Source organism: Ovis canadensis, chromosome 3, assembly GCF_042477335.2.
Source record: "Ovis canadensis isolate MfBH-ARS-UI-01 breed Bighorn chromosome 3, ARS-UI_OviCan_v2, whole genome shotgun sequence".
NCBI classification, from domain to species: Eukaryota; Metazoa; Chordata; class Mammalia; order Artiodactyla; family Bovidae; genus Ovis; species Ovis canadensis.
The window spans coordinates 144091961-144111065 of record NC_091247.1 but is presented as its reverse complement, the minus strand read 5'-3'; the positions used below and the strand labels follow the sequence as shown (position 1 = coordinate 144111065).

Sequence of the window (19105 nt, the reverse complement as noted above, 5' to 3'; positions counted from 1 at the left end):
ATAGCAGAGAATATTCACATCCCATTTAATAGCAACCATAGTTACAAAACTCGTAGGAATGAAGTTAAGAAGAAATATGTAAAAATATAATAAAAAATATGTAAAAAATATATGAGAAAAATTTTATAATACTCCCCAAAGACACAAAAGTGGACTCAAGCCAATAAAAGACACACCTTAAGTGAATTTATAAATTTAATATAATTAAATATAATTTAATATAATTTCAATAAAAATTTCAACAAGATTTTTGTTTTTTAGTTAGCAAAATGAATGCTTATGCTCATGCTCATGTGAGAAAATAAACAAGAACTGCCAGGGAAACCTTGAAAAGAAGAGCAATGAGGAGGGGCCAGTCTTACTAGACATGTAAAACACTGTAAAGCCTTCATACTTAAAAGGATGTAGAATTGGGGCATAAATAGACAGACACCAGGGGAACATGACATAAAGTCTAGGCATCAATCCAATAATAAATTTATTAAATGCTTCAAAATAATGAAAAATGGATTCAAATAAGTGTTGCTGAGACAATTCTGTATCATTTGGCAAAAGATAAACTTGTATCTGTAGCTTCTACTGCACACCAAGATAAACGTCACATGGATCACTTAATTAAATATAACAAAAATGGAAACTGTACAAGTTATAAAAGAAAACATGTAGATTTCTGTATAATATAATATACCCATGGGGGTAGTGGGGAAAGCATTCATATGACTCAAAATCTAGAATCAATAAAAGACTTGATAAATTCCCTTACACACAGTTTTTTAAAATTTCATGGCCTAAATACTATAAGACCAAAAACGAAGAATTCACTGGACAAAATAGTCACAACTCTACTATAGAAAAAGTTAATCTCCCTAATATATAAAGGTGTTCTAGAAATAAAAAGACATAGCGTAGTGTTAGTTGCTCAGTCGTGTCTGACTCTCTGCAATCCTACAGACTGTAGTCCGCCAGGCTCCTCTGTCCATGAGATTCTCCAGGCAAGAGTATTGGAGTGGATTGCCATTCCCTTCTCCAGAGGATCTTGCCGACCCAGGGATCAAACCTGGGTCTCATGCATTGCAGGCATTACCATTTGCGCTACAGGGAAGACCCAAAACAAGAGACATAAGTCCAGTAGAAAAATGAGCACAAGACATAAACTGATAGTTTAAAAAGATTCATGCAAGTGGTCCTTGAAATACTGTCAACTCACTCAAAAAAGAAAAGGAAATTACATTGAGATAGAATTTCTTGCTGTAGTAGCAAAAATCCAAAAATTTGAGAGAACAATTTGTTGCCAAACCATTAGGGGAAACAACACTGACATGCTACTGGTGAAAAGTGTAGAATGTACAGCTCTTAAGGAGGAGAATTTCCTATTTTTCATAACCTTTTTATTGGAGTATAGCTGATTTACAATGTTATGTTAGTTTCTGCTGTACGGCAATCAGATATATATATATATATATATATATATATATATATATATATATATATATACACACATATATATATATACACACTTTAAAAAAAAATTCTTTTCCCATATAGGTCATTTACAGAGCGTTGAGCAGAGTTCCCTGTGCTGTAGAGCAGGTCGTTATTATCAATTTTATAGGGAGTTTTGTATTATCTACCAAAATTTCAAATAGATGTATTCACCCTTTAACCTAGCAATCACATTTTTAAGAAATCCATCCTGAAAGCAGCACAGTGGTAAGAATCTGCCTGCCAATGCAGGAGATGGGAGAGACAGGAGTTTGATCCCTGGGGTTAGGAAGATCCCCTGGAGTAGGAAATGGCAACCCACTCCAGTATTCTTGCCTGGAAAATCCCATGGACAGAGGAGCCTGGCAGGCTACAGTCCATAGGGTCACAAAGAATTGGACACAAGTGAATAGACTCGCACACCTAGTGCTCATTCTAAAAGTACATCCGCACAAACTTGAAATAATACGTGTACAAGGTTAGTCATTGTGGCATTATTTTTAACGGTAAAAATCCTAGAAATGTCCCAAATACTATCAATAGTGGGGATCTGAATAAGCTATGGTACACAATGGAATACTCTGAAGCTGTAAACATTATACACCTTTCCTTCTCCAGGGAGTCTTCCCAACCCAGGGATCGAATGCAGGTCTCTCACATTGTAGACAGATGCTCTACCGTCTGAGCCATGGAAGCCAGGGAAGTCCTATATTTATGTATACATTATAAATAATGCATATATATAGTACATTATATAGTTATATTATACATATATAGTACATATGTATAATGTACATTATATAATATATGTTATATATATAACAAATATTTTTATGTTGCTATAGAATAATCATCACATGTTTTATGTGAGGTGAAGGACAGAACACTGTATATAGTAACTATCCTTTGAATAAAATGAAACTTTGGAAAGATTAACCAGAAACTAATGAAAATATTTATTCACAGAAGGTGATGGGGGAATTAGGATAAGGGGATAGGGGTGGAAGGGGGACTCCTCTGAGTGTATTTTTAATGTAGTTTTGACTTTAGAATCATGTCATTGTTTTACATATTCAAAAAGTAAATTAAACCAAACAGAAAAAAAGGGCAAGCCCTAAAATTGAAAACAAAAGAGACCTAAATGTATATAATATTGGTAACATAACCAAAAACAAAGATTTATTTCAATTGACCTTCAAACATAGGAATTTGTCCTTCTTTAGTGAGTCACATTCTAAGAACTAAACAACTCTTAAACTTCATTTTGCAGTTTTTTTTGTTAGTACTAATATTGGCATTATGAGACTGTTTTCTGTATGCTATAGGATAAAGCAAAAAAGTTCAATATAAGAAGTAATATATGTTAAATTAAATGTTAAAAATTTAGTGTTTTAATTAAAGTTAAATGCAAAGCACAAGATACAGGTATCCTGAAGAAGCCAGTAAGCTCACTGAAGATATGAACAAGCTGAGTAACACAGAGTTTGGGGAGAGTCTCTAAGTGAGCAAACACAGAAAACTGTCCTTCAGTGGATCAAGTATGATGATTCCTCAGACAGCCTCTGTGAAGCTGATGACACATCAGCTGAATATGATAGGTTGGCACTGAATATGTAGATTATTCTTAATCCTAAACATTACACAGTGAGAAGGGACCAGATGCTTGGAAGATAGGGAATATCATTGTTTATGAAGAAAATAAAGTCACAGACAATGAAAGATATTTAAATATTTTGGCTTCTAGTCAAGGGAAACGTGAAGAGAACATTTATTGTATAAAATAGTGGTATACTTCAGACATATCTGGACTACATGCAAGCAGTAATGTGTGTTTGGGTGTGAGAGAGCTTTTACAGGATAGCTGTTTGGAAAATGGGGACACACATTGTAGAATTTCATCAGTGAGTTTGATGGAATTTTGACTGAAGGACAAGAAGGTCTAAGAACATGTATTTTCCTTAAAAGAATTAAGGCCATTATCTAAAATGCTACTATCCACTGGGCACCCAGATTTCCAGCTATTCACTGAAAATGAAGTTTAATTTCAGACAACAAGATTCAAAAATTAGTCTTGGAAATATTTGATGAAGTAAAATGATTTTTTTTACATTTTATGGAATTCATTTTTTTGGCTTGGAATTAAAAAAAGAAGCAAGCTAATTATAGGCACATTTTAGAACACAGTTTAGAGATGTTTCCAAAATTATGGATTGTGTTGGCTGGTTTAAATGTTGACTGTGGAAAATATTCAGACTCAGGGTTTGGGCACTGCCTTAAAGGTCTTGTTTTGAGAGACATTGATAGCAAATACACCAGAAAGTGGGCCCATGTTTGAAATTCATCCAAACTGACAGGAAATAGTATCATTGTCTAATGCATTTGGGAGAATTTCTACAAATATGAAAGAACTGGAAAACTTCAGAAAGTTGTTGCAAAATATCCATTAAAGAAATGAGTTGAAATGTACCTGTTTCTGGACAATGGAGGCCAAAGAGTGAAATAGTAACGAAAGTTTAAAGTTGAGCCTTTTATTAAAAGTTATTTTTATTAGAGGAGAATCCTATTGTTTAAGTAAACAGTTTTATTTTGTTATTGTGCTGAGTTTAAATATGTATAATATTATTGTAAGTCAAAGTCATATTTTTATAATTTAGCACACATTATAAAGTTTAATATTCAATAAAGTGAAGATTATAAAATTTTAAAAATGAATAAAATTTTAAAATTTCATGAGGGAAATACAACAATTACGGGCTACAGAAGAAAAGATTAGAGAACTTAAAGACATAGAAATAAAAACTATTCAAAATGAAGCAGAGGAAAAAAATATAGAAAAAGAAAGGATCAGAGCAAAAGTGATCTGTGAGACATATCAAGCAGTTTAACATACATGTAACTGAAGTTTCAGAAGAGCTGTGCCTGCATGTTGTCACTTCAGTCATGTTTGACTCTGCAACACTATGGACTGTAGCTGGCTAGGCTCCTCTGTCCCTGGGATTCTCCAGACAAGAATACACGGAGTTGCCATGCCCTCTTCCAGGGGATCTTCCCAACCCAGGGATTGAACTCACATCTCTTATGTCTCCTGCATTGGCAGCTGGTTCTTTATCACTAGCACCACCTGGGAAGCCCCAGAAGAGCTAGGAGCTTTACAAATATTTAAAGAAATAATGGCTAAAAAATTCAAAATTAGAAAGGTCAATGAAAGCCAGGCATAATAAGTTTAAAGAAAACCAGGCCAAGGTACATCATAATCAAACTGCTAAAAACCAAGGATAAAGATGTTCCTGAGACAAATTACATATTGAGCAGGGATTGGCAAACCATGACCATGGGGCAAATCTGATTCACCTCTTGTTTCTATAAACAAAGTTTAGTTGGAATACAGCCCCCCTGCATTCATTTACATATCGCTATGGTTGCTTCTGTTCTACAATGACAGAGTTGAGCAGTTTCAAGAGAGACTATACGGCTTGCAAAAACCTAAAAGACTACCTGGAACTTTACATGAAAGTTTGCTATCCTCCAACTACAGAAGAACAAAGGAAATAGCAACCACAGAGTTCTTAAAAAAGCTATGCAAAGTGAAGGCAAGGGTCAACCCAGAATTTTTTACCCAGAGAAAATATCTTTCACACATAAAGATGAAATAAAGACCATTTTAAACAAACAGATGAAATGCTAAATGAAGTTCTTCAGGCAGAAAAAAATAACATGAAAATTTGGATCAACACAAAGGAATAGACCATGCAAAAATTGATAAATACTAGGTAAAATATTTTTCTCAAATTTTATCTTTTAAGAAGGTAAATGATTAAAGTAAAAATAAAGTGCATTCAGGTTTTTAACTTATATAGAAGTAATATGTGTGACAACAAAACCCAAAAGGAGAAGATGAAAGTATGTCATTGTAAGGTTCTTACATTGTGACAAGTTAAGGATGTATATTGTAAACTCTTGAATGACACAGTCTACAACACACTTGGCTATTAAAATTAATAGAAATTTAAAACTCGGTTCCTTAGTCACACTAACTATACTTCAAGTCTGGAATAGTCATATGTAGCTAGTGGTCACCATCCTGAACAATCAAGATGTAGAATTCCATCTTCACAGAAAATTCTACTGGAAAAGAACTGTTCTAAAGCATTAACAACAAAACAAAACAAAGAGAAAAGCAAGAACTAAAAAGCCAAAACCCAAGGTAAAAAAAAAAAATAATTTTAAGGTTTGCTTAGTCTAAACACTGGAATGGAAAAAAGAAAAAAGAAACAAAGAAAAGACAGGACAAATAGAAAACAAAACAGCAAATGATAGATTGCAACCCAATCTATTAACAGTTATAATAAGTATAAATGATCTAAACATTCCAATTAAAGGGTAGAGATGGTCAGGTTGGATAAAGTAAAACTCAAGTACATTCTGTCTACAAGAAAGCTACATAAAATGTAAAGGCACAGACATGAGAAAAGGAAGAAAAAAGGAAAGTATATGGCATGCAAACACTAAAAAGAAAAGCTGAAGTGGCTCCTTGAATATTGAACTAAGTAAAGAGGATGAATTTTACTAGAAATAAAGAAAGGCCATTTCATAATGATTTTAGTGGTCAATTCAGCAAAAAGACAAAACAATCCTAAACTGTTAAATATCTAATAAAGTAACTTTAAAATATAGGAAGCAAAACCCAACAGAAATGAGAAATAGATAAATCCACAAATTTGGTTTAAATCCAAATTATTAATACTAAATATATCTGCACTAAATGAGCTAGATAAAAGAAAAGGCTGACAAAATGGACAAAAAGCAAAACAAAACAAAACATGCTAGCTATCAGAAATAGGCTTAAAACGTTGGAAGTTGAAAGTAAAAAAAATGAAAAAGGAGAAATCATGTACCCCATTCAAAAGAAAGCTGATATAGCTATATTCATATCAGTCACTTTAAGGCAAAAGCATTAGTGGTGAATAAGAAAACTGACTAATAATGGAAAGTGTTCAAGTCACCAGGAAAATATGATAATTTAAAATTTCAAATTATACTTACAGCACAGCACTAGAATATATAAAGCAGAAATTATCAGAACTACAAAAAATTTATCAGAAGGATAAATTAACAAATGTAGTGGAAGATTATAAAAGCTTCTTTTTAGTAATTTGTAGTACATATAGAAAAATCACTTAGGGTATATAAATTTTAATAAGCATTTTATAAATTTGTTCTAAATTTTGTAATAATGGATGTCTCTAAACTTTGCATCCAACAAACGCAAAACATATATTCTTCCTTGTTGCATATATATAACAATTACAAACAACTTGTCTATTAGACAAATTCCAACAAATTTCCAAAGATTGATATTGAACAGGAAAAGTTCTTTAACTACAATGGAGTTAAGCTATCAATAAAAAGATAACCACAAAATTCCTATGTTTGGAAATTAAGAAATATTAGTTTATTCAACAAATATTTAATGCATGCATACTATGAGCCAGGCACTGTCTAGACACTTGGGATTACTATATCAGAGAGAAATTTATAATTAAAAGTCTGACAATACCAAATGTTGGAGAGAATGTGGAGTAATGAGATCTTTCACCCTGCTAGTGGACTGTAAATTATTATAACTGCTTTTGAGAACAATTTGATATTTTCTAATAGAGTGAAGCTCATATCTTATAATTTAGCAAATCCATCTGTATGCATATACTTTATAAAAAAATTTTTATATGCACCTTAAGATATGTACTAAAATATTCACCCAGTAATAGCCTAAATTTTAAAACAACTGAAATGTCCACCAGTAGTAGAACACAGCATTAGAATACAGATAAATACACTGCAGTATATTCATGTAGTGGAATACAGTAGAACAACAAATATGAGCAAAGCACAGGTATCCCCAAAATGCTGATGACTTTGACAAATATAATGTGAAAAAGAAGCAAGACACAAACCAATAAAATGTATGGTTCCGTTCATATAAAGTTCAAGTGAATGAATAAATTCATTGTGATTCCATCCATATAATTTTCAAAAACAGGCAAAATTACACTATAGAGAAAAGCAAGACAATTATTATCATGGCAATCAAGGTAGTGGTTTCTCACAGGAGGGAGAGTTTTGACCCCATCATAGTAGTGAGGTACACTGGGGTGGGGAGGAAAGATGACTGCAATACTCTTATTTCTCAACCTGGGGAGAATGACTGTGCATTTATTGCCTTTATTCACTAAATTTTATGTGTTATGTTTGTTTACTTTTATATATTTGCATTATATTTTCACAATTAATAAAGGCCCAAAGGAAAAGGAAAGAGAAAGAAAGATGAGGAAACTTAGAGAACAGCATGAATGCAGTAGGGGGGAATGAAAGCGTGCTAGGTGTACATGCGTCTAGAGGGCAAGCTGTGAAGCAGAAAGGAGGGGAAAGAGGCTGGAAGCTATGGGAAGTCGGGGATATTTAAGCTGTGAAAAAACAGGCTCAGACCTGAATTTAAGGTAGATTTCTCTGAATGCTGTGATGTGCAGGAAGAAATGAAGGGAGGGCCAGAGGAAAGGCTGCAAGTGGAACTTTCACATTCCTCCCGGAGTGAGATAACCAGGGCCTGAACGATGGCACTGCCTATTGAAAAGGGGAGGAGGAAATGGACTAGAGAAGGGTCTATGGGATCAGAGATTACTAAACATCTTATTTTGATATACACAGTCACTTCAGGACTCTTTAAGCTTTGGGTTTGTGGTTCAAACGTGGGCAGTGGGATACCAAAATATCACAGAGCTGGTCTCAAGGGTAAATAAACCTATTTCTTTCTAAGCTAAACTCAGAAAAGTAAGACTCTTCCAATTTTCAAGTCCTCCTAGAAAGGAAATTCAAGCTCCTTTCTCTCACTTATCTGGCACTCTCAAGAAGTACTCTAAAAAATTTGCTTAAATACTTCATTTTGCTTCTTGTCCTCATAGTAGAATCAGGGGGTGATGTTGCCCTCTATCTACTGTGCTGGTTTCAGAGTTTAAAATTTGTTGAGGATCTCCTTTTAGCTTTTCCTTTTTTCTCATCTCTGTTGATTATTTCCTTTATTCCCTTAGACCTTAGACTCAAATTATAGCCCTGGTATCATTCCATGCTCCATCTCCATCTCCTTAGAACCTGTCTCCTTAATTACTCTTTTTATGAAAAGAATGCCCCCGAAACACTAATAAAAATCCACAAGCATGAAGCAGAGAGACCTTATGTCCCAGAGATCTCATTACAATGGAAACACCAGTGATTTCAATGATCTAATAATGTAAAATTGTGGGCAGTTTATTGTCTTTCACACCTGCAAGTGCCTCAGATGGTACTCATTGTTCTGTTGAAAAGCAAAAGCCATTAATGTCCCCGGTAAGCTGGAATTGATTTTTAATAAAATATGAGGCACCTGGAAGTGTGTGTGATATGGTGATAGATGAGATGGGATGAACGGGAGATTAGATATGTGACTCAGGATCACCCTCTGAGGGGAACTGAGTTCCAGATTAATGCATTTGATCTGGGCAATTACCAGTGAAACTGCCCTCTGCTTCTTAGAGACCTAGATAACACTGTTGAGAATAGCAAGTTGTTATTGAAATTGTCCTGCTAATATTGATTGAAGACTAACCTCAATTCCTGGAATATTGCTTTTCTGATCTATGTTTGATGTTTGGTTTTTAATTTGATTTTACTATCCTGGAAAAACTGATCTTCATGTCTTTTATATATTTGATCAATGTGGAGAGTTTTTGTTAAGTTTTAAGTTAAGAGTTAAGTTTTTATAACATAAGATGGGATAAGCAGAGGACAAAAAGGCCTCAATTTTTTTTTATAGTATAAAGTACCCTGGGCTAACATTACACTAAATTACTAGTCTATCAGCTCAGGAACTCAAAGGGAAGAGAAACCCTAACTTTATAGCATAGTAATCTTTTTATTAATAATATCCTTTCTCAGTTAGCTAGCAATCTTATAACCAGTGGCAGGGCACTTTTTTGAAGCCTGTCTATAGTAGAATAAGAGTATAAATCAGGATTTCTCTGTGACATACAGGATGCAGGCTTGGCATCATTCCATTCTCAAATATTTGAGGGGAGGGGAGAGCATGCAATCCTCTGACCTTGACATTGGACTAAAACTTGGCCTCAACCTTTGACACTCTGATGGGGATGGTGGCGGAATATGCCACTGGGGATTCCAGTGGGTGGCTGGCTATATGGCAATTCTTATTCCAAAGTTACAAGTACTTTTCTGTTTTGCAAGAGGTGGGGACTTCCATGTGTCTTATAGTAAGTATTCCTTTATTCAAGGAAAGCCACTAAAAGGGCCATTGAATTGTGTGAACATAAGCCACAGATCATAGAAGTAGATGGCTGAAACCATAGATAACCTGCTGTCTAAGATAAGGCAGAGTTGGAGCTCTGCAGGCTAGGTGTCCTTAAGGGAGATGTTTATTTTTCTAGGTATGGATCCATTCATTCATCTATTCAACAAATATTTATTGAGCACCTCCCAGGTACCAGGCAGTGAGCAAAACCAAACCTCTGCCCTAATGGCTCTTTAGGGATCTTTCACTTCACACCTAGTGGGAGGTGAAAGACAATAAATAAACATATAAATAAACAAACAAGTAAAAATACAGTATCACAGATGTTAATGGCTGTGGAGATGTATAAAGCAGAGGGCCTAGAGAGTTCTAGAGTGAAGGGGATCCTTGTGCCTTGAAACAAACAAAACAGGCACTGCATCTGTAAACTGTGAGTGTGTGGTTGACCACAGAAGATAGACCTGGTTTCCTGTAAGACTTTTAAACCAGGGGCTTCAGGGCCTCAGTGAAAAAGTTGGAGAAAGGGCCCTTCTCCTCACTTCTGCCTATGGTGCAGCACCATTGTAGTCCTTTGAAGATGTGGATTACATTTGGGGGACCCTGTTCATGACACAGTCACAAATACTAGTGTGGTTGTGTGTGTTGAATAGAACCACAGTGCACCCTCTCAGTGGGTGCTCTACTAGTGCAGCTGGCAGTGCCTTGCTGGCCCTCAGAATACCACCTCAAAGCAAAAGGGAAGTGGTAGGAACCACTTTCAATTGTACTTTTAGGGCTTCTGAGAAGTCTGGAGAGAGCATAAGTAGAGGCATTAGTAAGAGTGAGACCTGAACATTTTTGGATAAATTGTCTACAGACTTTCTCAAGATATGAGACGTAAGAAGGGACCTGGAAGTTTGCATAAGTCAATTTCTAAGAATTCTTTAAATGGAAGAGAAGTCAGAGGGAGAAAGATATGACAGGTGAGAAGGGAACTGGAAGTTTGCATAAGTCAATTTCTAAGAATTCTTTAAATGGAAGAGAAGTCAGAAGTAGACATACCGTAGTCCATACCCTGTCCAGACACTTGGACATAAGTTCCTCCGAATTTGACTGATATTCTGGGAGAGGGAATTTGCCAAGAAAAATTGCACCATGGCACCAGAAACTGTGGGTGCTCTCAGGTGATGCAACGTTATTCATGCCTGATAAAGATACTGACTTGGGGACAAACCAGGCCCTAAGCTATGGGCAACTTTCTGGGGGCAGAAGATACATGGAGAGGATGCATGAGGAGGGTACATGAGACCCTGCACCAGAGGTCATCTTGGAATGTCTGTATCTATGGCCAATTGCCCGGTGAAACCTGGACTAGAACTAGTCACGTCTAGCATGGCACAGGATAAATAACTAAACGTGCACCGAAAGGTGAACAAGCCTTTGCAAGTGCTGATGCGAGAGAAGCGGTTGCAGTGGACAATGAAGAAAACCAGCCAAGCAGGGTTTAACTGAAATGACACATTAGTTTCAGTGGTACTGCAAACTGTGTGAGAATTTAGAAAGTTCCCCTGGAATTTTTGCTCTGAGTAAAGTTAATATGAGTGAGAAAGAAACAGGGAGGGGGGGACTTTTGGGATTCCTAATATTAGGTTGAAGGCACAAAGCAAGCAACTGAAAGTCTAGCTCAGGCCTTTAGTATGACTGTATGTATCTGTGTATGTCACCTCATAACCATGTCTGTGACAGTAGGGACATCAGAGAGTGTGAACACGTGGACCCCACTCCCTTCAGTCAGAGGCTCATATGGTTTAGGATTCTTGCAAACGATCATGCCCATTTCCTCTGTACAAGTGTGGAGGAGATGAGCAAACACGTTGGCTGTAACACCAGGCAAACCACTCTCTCATGCTGAGAAAATTTAGTCTACGTGACAGACAAACACAACAATGTGAGTATTCTCAGTCTCTTGATCTTCCTTATCCTCTTGGAAGGAGACCCCTGTCATTGACAGCTGGGGCGCCTGGTACCTGTGCAGATCAGGGGATTGAGAGACAGAATCAAAAGAGCTGAAAAGGACAAGGAACTTCTTGCAGAAAAGAAAAGGAATACGATCAAGAAGTAAAGGGGGCAGGGGAGTGAAAAAGCAAGGGCTGGGCTTGAGTGGAAGTTTGGAGGTGTTTGGGGAGAAAGGAGCGAGAAGGGTAGCAGCAGCTATGGTCATGTGAGCAAGATGAATAGAGCAGGAGGGGAGAGAAGTTTAAGATGTTTTGCTCTGTGCTAAGAATGTAAATCCCTTTAGAGTTTTTCCAAAGACCATAATAAAAATCTCAATTGCTTTTTAATTCTTTTTGGTTATTAGATGTGTTTCTTTTGAATGTGGTATCATGCTGAGATGGGCTGCAAGGCAACTCAGCTTCATAAAATTTACATTTGGGGAGCACTGTCTGGGATTGCAGACCTGTGGTGCAGCAGTCAGCTGCTCCTTGACTTTGACCATCATTCTAAATCTGAGTCAAGCTAGCAGCTTCATTACGATTGCTGGATTTATAGTGCAAAATGTACACAAGTTATATAAAATAAAGAATGGAGATATACAAGATAGCAGATGGAGGAAAATGGCAGAGACTACTAAGAATCACAGGTTTAGTGAGAATTCAAGGCTTGGAACTAGATGTAGCTGATGGGGACTTTTTACCGATGCAGCATGGAGTCTCTTTCCCCCAGCCCCACCATAGTCTGATAAGATTGGGATGAAGAAATAGGAAAGCTAAGCTGATTCCCAGAGGACAAGAAAAAGGCAGGAAGCAGAGAAGAGTACACAAGGGTTATTGTTTTCTTGCTGTGTGTGAATACTCTAGTGATGTGGCCAGAGTACCCATTCAGCTTGGGGATGGACCCACTCAACAAACCCCAGGACCCTGACTTCCAGAGAGCTCAGTTCCGTAACCCAGCCAGCTGACTGAGGCTCTGCTCCACTCTCTGCATCTGCCCCCTTGCTTTTCTGAGACTAGACCCTTCTCCTATTTCCCCTTAGGTCAACTCCCCACAGAATTCCTAAAATTATCTGGTTCTGAATCTGAGGCATCAATTGTCTCCTTGTATTTTCAAGTCCTGTGACTAGTCCACACCCCCAGATCCCACCTACCCTTGGCTCTCAAATATCTGACCTGGAACTTGACTGGATCAGCCACACCCTTGATCTCTGCACTGTTTCCCATGTTCTTTCATGCTTCTCCAATAATTTCCCCTCCCTCTAGGCTCAGACCCCCCGAACTCTCAGCAGACCTCATGCCAGCGGCTCTGGGCAGCATGATGTAATCTTATGCTGAAAGCCTTGACATATATGGCATCCTCAACAATAGTGGCAAAGGGCCTTGTATGATGGCATAACCCAGGTCCTACTGTATGGGGACTGTATTTAATGTAAGGTTAAGGCTAATGCGCAAGGCCCTGTATTGGGGACAGGGCTAGTCTTTGTAGGTAGAAAGCAAGGACCTCTCTGAAGAGTGAGGGAGCTAGCAAGGTGAAATCATCCATATGAAGTGCTGGTCAAGAGATGTGAGGCAACAGATCTAGGCAAAAATTTGAAAATCATGCCAGGTTTTTTTTTTTTTTTTTTCTGACTATAGCAAAGGCCTCCAGGGAAAGATGAACAGCAGGGTTGGACCCTGGAGAAGGAAATGGCAACCCACTCCAGTATTCTTGCCTGGAGAATCCCATAGACAGAGGAACCTTGCAGGCTACAGTCTATGGGGTTGCAAAGAGTTGGACATGACTGAGCGACTAACACACATTCACAGGGTTGAACCCATAAGCCCTAAAAATATGCTTGCTAGAGTACGACCAGAAACTCATGCTGTGGAAGCTCAGTTGTTGTTTTTGTATGTCTTGTATATTTCTAGCTTTCCTACAGTTCCTTTTTGGTAAAGTCTGTTTTTGGGGATAACAGTGCACTTTGGCTGTGCTTAGGGAAACCAAGGAAAAGCATTTCTGTCTTCTTCTCAGCTTTAAGAATACCCTGAGGGGCACATGGTAGAGGTGGGGATGATAACCAAGGTGAGAGTCATAAGTTTGTGGAATGAAAGAAAGACAGAATGAGCAAGCAAATAAGATTGAATCATAGAAAATACAATATATAGAACATAAATAGGTTTTTAAAATTTGTTCATACATTTGTTTTGGAATATCAAAATTTTAAGGGTTATATAATACTTTATTATACTAACAATGCCTTAAACATTCTACTGTTTAGGATATTTGCCCGCTTCTTCTTATTTGTTAACTTATTTCTATTTTAATAGCAGTAAGACAAGGAATAAGTCGAAAAGTTCTTTAGTGCCAGCAAAGTTTCTCTGGGCCAGCCCCACCCCTCATCAGGAGAGTATGCAACAAGGGAAACCTCAAAGTAACGCATCAGCTATCACTGAACCACCAGTATACAAAACACTCACCCAAAACCAGCTCGTCCCCATCTTGAAGTGTTACATCATTTCTCTTCCCCACATTTATTTCTTCTTGTGAACTTCATTTGTGGTTTCTGATCACTTGGCTTCTCCAATTTATTAAGGTCATTATTAGTATGCTGCTGCCCAGGTATTGTTTGCTTTTCAATCTGAAGTCATCTGTAAATATATTAAATTCAACTTTTCTTCCTCCTCCTCCTTTCCCACTCCACTCCTCAAAAAGAGAAAGGAGTTGTCACAAAGGTTGAAACACTCACTGCATGTCTGTACCTGGACGCTGGGCCTGGGGACAGGGAAATTACCCTTACATAATCCCCCCACACCACCGGGCCTTCCCGCCATCCGTTCCACACGTTGTCGACAGTTTACCCTTTCAACTGGGAGCGGACGCAGTGTTCCTCAGAGTCAGAAATAATATTACCAAATATTATACAGTCCGATCCACTAACAGATGAGAAAAACGATTTATTCAAGGTCTCTGAACTAATAAATGGCCGAAACAAAATTGAATTCAGGCCTCCTAAAAGCCACTACCTGTGAGCTGGAGAGTTCTGGACAAGGGAATGGGACACAGTGGTCCTTGTTAAAGCATTCATTCAACAAATGTACTGAGCATTTACTTACTATGCGCCAGGTTCTATTTTAAGTGCTGGGGATTCCGTGCTGGAGGACACGGAGGAGACAAAAATCTCTATTCTTACGGAGCTTTCTTTCTCAAAACTGAAGCACTTTGCCTCACCGTCCTGAAAGAACCCCCAGTGCCCTGGGTAGGAGCGATTGGGTCTATTATGGGAGGGAATTCCATCTTTTCTCGGCTTCGATACCATCTTATCGACAGCGAGGGCTGATTTACTGCAGAAGCAGAAGGGAGTGACGGAAACCTCCGTAGTGCCCTCTTGCGCATCTGCACCGCGAAGGCCGGGCGGGGCCCGCTCTAGGGCGCCCGCGCATCCCAGCTCAAGTCTGGGTAATAGCATCGGCCTCTCTACCCTCTCTGCTTTCCTGCAGGAGGTTAGAGAAGCAGGACTCGGCTGTAACGCCATTCTCAGAGGAAGGAATGCGGGCAGGTGAAAATCCTTCCAAGGTAGTCTCGCTCGGTGACTACTACCCAGAGTAGAGAAGGGACGATGTCTCCCCGACCTGGGGATTTATGCAGCAAACTGCTCTCTCATGCTTCCCTATTAAACATTGCGGCCACACGTTCTTTCAGCCTCAGCTGAGGCCACTGCAGCGTCCCCTCCCCTCCCGCTCCAACCGCAAGCTCAGAATCCAGAGCCCCACTGCAGCTTCCCAGCTGTCCTCCCTTTTCTGCTCCACTTCCTGGTTGCCATGGAGACACACGTCTTTTACGTGCAGTGCGTCGCCTTGGAAACAGAGGAGCATCCGCGGCGCCGCTGGGAGACCCGCCCCTGTCACTTCCAACCACACTCGCGAGCGCTCCCAGTTAGCGGCCGAGGGGAGTCCCGAGGTCGACCCGCTGCTGGCCTCGGCCTCAACCTGGGCCCCTGTGCGAGCGCTCCTGTGACCCAGGGAACCGGCGGGCACTTGACGCTCTTGGCGCCCAGAGGGAGGCGCTGACACGGGTGCAATTCAGGAGTCGAGGCAGGGCAGGGCGCTTTCGCCCCGGGGCGAGCCGGAGAGACGCCGGCCCTGGGACTGTAGCCCGGTCCTTGTTCCGCCGTCTCTTCCCGGCCTCTCCAGATTCTGCCGGCACCCCCCGCCCGGGACTCACCTCTCCACCCCTGTCTGGAGCCTCCTCTTCCCTCGGCTCCTCCCACCCCCTCCGGGCACCTCTCCCCCTCCCCGTACCTTCCCCCACCCCGAGGCCGGGCTGGACCGGACCCCGAGCCGCCACCGCCCGCTTCTGCCATTCAATGGAGGAAGGTCTGCTGGAGATCATGACCAAGGACGGCGGCGATATGCCGGCCCCTCTCGAGGTGTCCACCGTGCCGGCCGTGGGGGACGTGATCTCCGGGGAGTACAACGGCGGCATGAAGGAACTGATGGAGCACCTGAAGGCCCAGCTGCAGGCCCTGTTTGAGGACGTGAGGGCCATGCGGGGGGCCCTGGACGAGCAGGCCTCGCACATCCAGGTGCTCTCGGACGACGTGTGCGCCAACCAGCGAGCCATCGTCTCCATGTGCCAGATTATGACCACCGCGCCCCGCCAGGGTGGCCTGGGCGTGGTCGGCAGCAAGGGGAACTTCCAGGGCGCTCGCCGAGATCCGGAGACCCCTTCGCCTGGGATCGGGGGCAGCGGTTTGCTGGGTCGCGATCCAGAGGACGAGGAGGACGACGATGAAGAAGAAAAGGAGATGCCCAGCTCCGCCACACCCACAAGTCACTGTGAGCGCCCGGAGAGCCCCTGTGCTGGCCTTCTGGGGGGGGACGGGCCACTTGTGGAGCCCCTCGATCTGCCCGACATTACCCTGCTGCAGCTGGAGGGCGAGGCCTCTCTGTGAGGGGACTCCGAGGGGGCACTACTTTCCTGGGCTGACTTTGGGTTTCCGAGTGCATGAGGGGACTGAACGGCGCGATGCAGCGCGTGCTTCACTCCGACCGCTGCTCTTGTGGGTCAGGCAGAAGAGACTTCCTTGAGGAAGCATTTACAGGGTGAAGGACTTTGGGAGCATCAAGAATTCTTTCTGCCTCACCAAGCAAGAAGTAGCAAACTGCGGAAAGGTGAGGTTCCGGGAGAGGAAGCGCCCACCTCTGGACTCCCATCCAATCCCCTACCCTGCCCTTTCCCCCGCCCCAGCCAACAGGAGAACCCCTGACTTGTGTAAATAAAATTCTGCTTTTTCTATTCTGAAAAAGGACTTATCTAGGACTATGGCAAAAAATCTCTAACGATTTACCTAGAAATTAAGGAATTGAGGGTATTCTGTTCTGGCAACAGAAAATTTACCCTTCTGATGAAATCCAAGCTATTCAGCGTTCTGCAGAAGCCTCTCCCCCTCACAGACCTCTGCGGCTGCTGATTGGTAAAAGAAGCTTGAGGAGGGAACTGCAGCCCTAGGAATCTGGGTGAATGGGGTTCCGAGGGCCCCTGGGCTGGGAGGAGCTGGCTCTGAATGTGCATGAAGACATTATAGCTCAACCTCTAGGATTTTGCATGCAGAGCGGATCTGCCTTGTCACTGACTTCATCTGGGATTGCTTTATCCACTCACTGGGGCTTAGAGAACAAAGAGCCCAGTTCACAGGCAGAGACTTGGGGGTGGTGCTCAGCAACAGCCCAGATTTAGGGGACATTTGAGGGACTCTTGGGGGCCACAGCCGAAAACTGTCTCTCTGCTGGCTATACCTGCTTAACTTCAGTTCCTTTTCCTGTCAATACTTCCCTGCCCGCTGACTCTCGGTGTTGCCTCCATAATGTCTTGTGTGCATTATGTGTGTTGACTTGTGTAGTAGTGTGTGAGCCCTGAGGGGCAGGGCTTGTGGCTCTGGTGTTAGGTTCAGGGGGCTTCAGACCTTCTGTGAGCCCCAGGCTCTCATGACGCTTTCCCCTCTCCTCTCTTTTCCCCCACAACCAGGGCATGAAGCATGTGGCTGTCCTGAGGTTCCTAACTGATATGCCTCCCTCCCACCTCCTCAAGTGGTGACTTTGTGTGCCCTTCCTCTTCCTCTGTGTATTCCTTCTCAATGCTTTCCTTGGTGTTAACCTTAATAAAGAGGCGTCATCTCCCCTCCTTGCTGACTGGTACGAGGGCAATGGCAGGGTGGGGCTTCTGGACCCACTGCATGGACACAGGCTTAGTGGGAACTACAGGGACCATGCCTTCCCTCCTCTCTTCTTGCCTCTGGTTCCAAGGAGTTGATTGTCCCTGCCCTGACTGGGGTATGCATTGCCATTTTTACCTGCTGTCACTTCCGCCCTGGACCTTGACCTCAAGCTGGACTGAGGAAGGAGAGGGTACATGTTGCGATTCCCAAACAAGGGTTTTTTAGTAGTCAGAACTCCAGATGTGCAGGAGACTTTTCAGTGGAGCACCTGGTTCCCAGGAGATGATTTCCAAAGCGGAGTCCTGAAATGGTAGGCAAGACACCTGTTTCATGGGAGGGGTAGGGAGGGGGCATTGTTCAGGAGGGATTGCCTGGGATCTCTGGCAGAGTGACACATCACAAAGGGAACCACAAAAACTGCCTCAGGCCTCTAGTGGAGAACTCCGGTAAGGTGTCCCCCCGGGAGCTTAGCCTGACATCAGCTCTAGTCTGCTCCCTTGGGCACTGGAGACTTCCTAAGGCTGCTTCAAACAAAATTTGGGAGAATAATGAGCTGGGGTGCTGTGTGTGTGTGTGTGTGTGTGTGTATGCTTGTACCTACAAATGTGTGTATGTATGCATGTAGATATGTGTATATATGTATGTGTGTTTCTGCAGCTGGTTGCTACAGAGATGTGGAAAGGGCACTGGCAATGAATCTCAGATCCAACAGTAAATGACTGCTTGAGACTTGGTTCCTTGCTTGAGACTCAGTTTCTGTCTGTGTAAAATGGGGACAAAATTTTTTGAGAAAGATAATAAGACATCTGAGAAATCTTATGCAAATGTTAGTTTTCTTATAGCTCTCTTGGGGTAGGGGGTGATGGTGTTGACTGGCTCCTCTGGGAAAACACAGTTATTTAGGGAAGGTTCTAGTTTAATATAATCCTTCCCTACCTAAAGAACTCTTATCATTCAGGGCAGTCAAGGGGATGATGAGATTCCCAAGCTTACATGGCCTTTCTTCATAAATATCCTGTAATTATGGGTCAAAAAGGTCTTAAAGCCAGCTTTTGTACACATAGGATGACCAGAGGATGGCTTGAGTTGTGCAGTGGTTAGGGAATATGTGCTGGGGC

General features: G+C 41.3%; 1 protein-coding gene and 1 pseudogene across 1 annotated transcript; both read left to right on the top strand.

Moving 5' to 3' along the window:
- The first annotated feature begins 2887 nt into the window (after window positions 1-2887).
- On the top strand, window positions 2888-3929 carry LOC138436344 (ERO1-like protein alpha; annotated as a pseudogene).
- Window positions 3930-15682: 11753 nt separating this feature from the next.
- CCDC184 (coiled-coil domain containing 184) lies at window positions 15683-18283 on the top strand. The gene has a single exon (XM_069580914.1). The coding sequence runs from the start codon at window positions 16137-16139 to the stop codon at window positions 16722-16724; it is 588 nt and encodes a 195-aa protein (XP_069437015.1). The 5' UTR covers window positions 15683-16136; the 3' UTR covers window positions 16725-18283.
- The last annotated feature ends 822 nt before the right edge of the window (window positions 18284-19105 follow it).

Coding starts and splice junctions, on each gene's coding strand:
- CCDC184 (XM_069580914.1), top strand. CDS start 16,137: ATGGAGGAAGGTCTGCTGGAGATCATGACCAAGGACGGCGGCGATATG.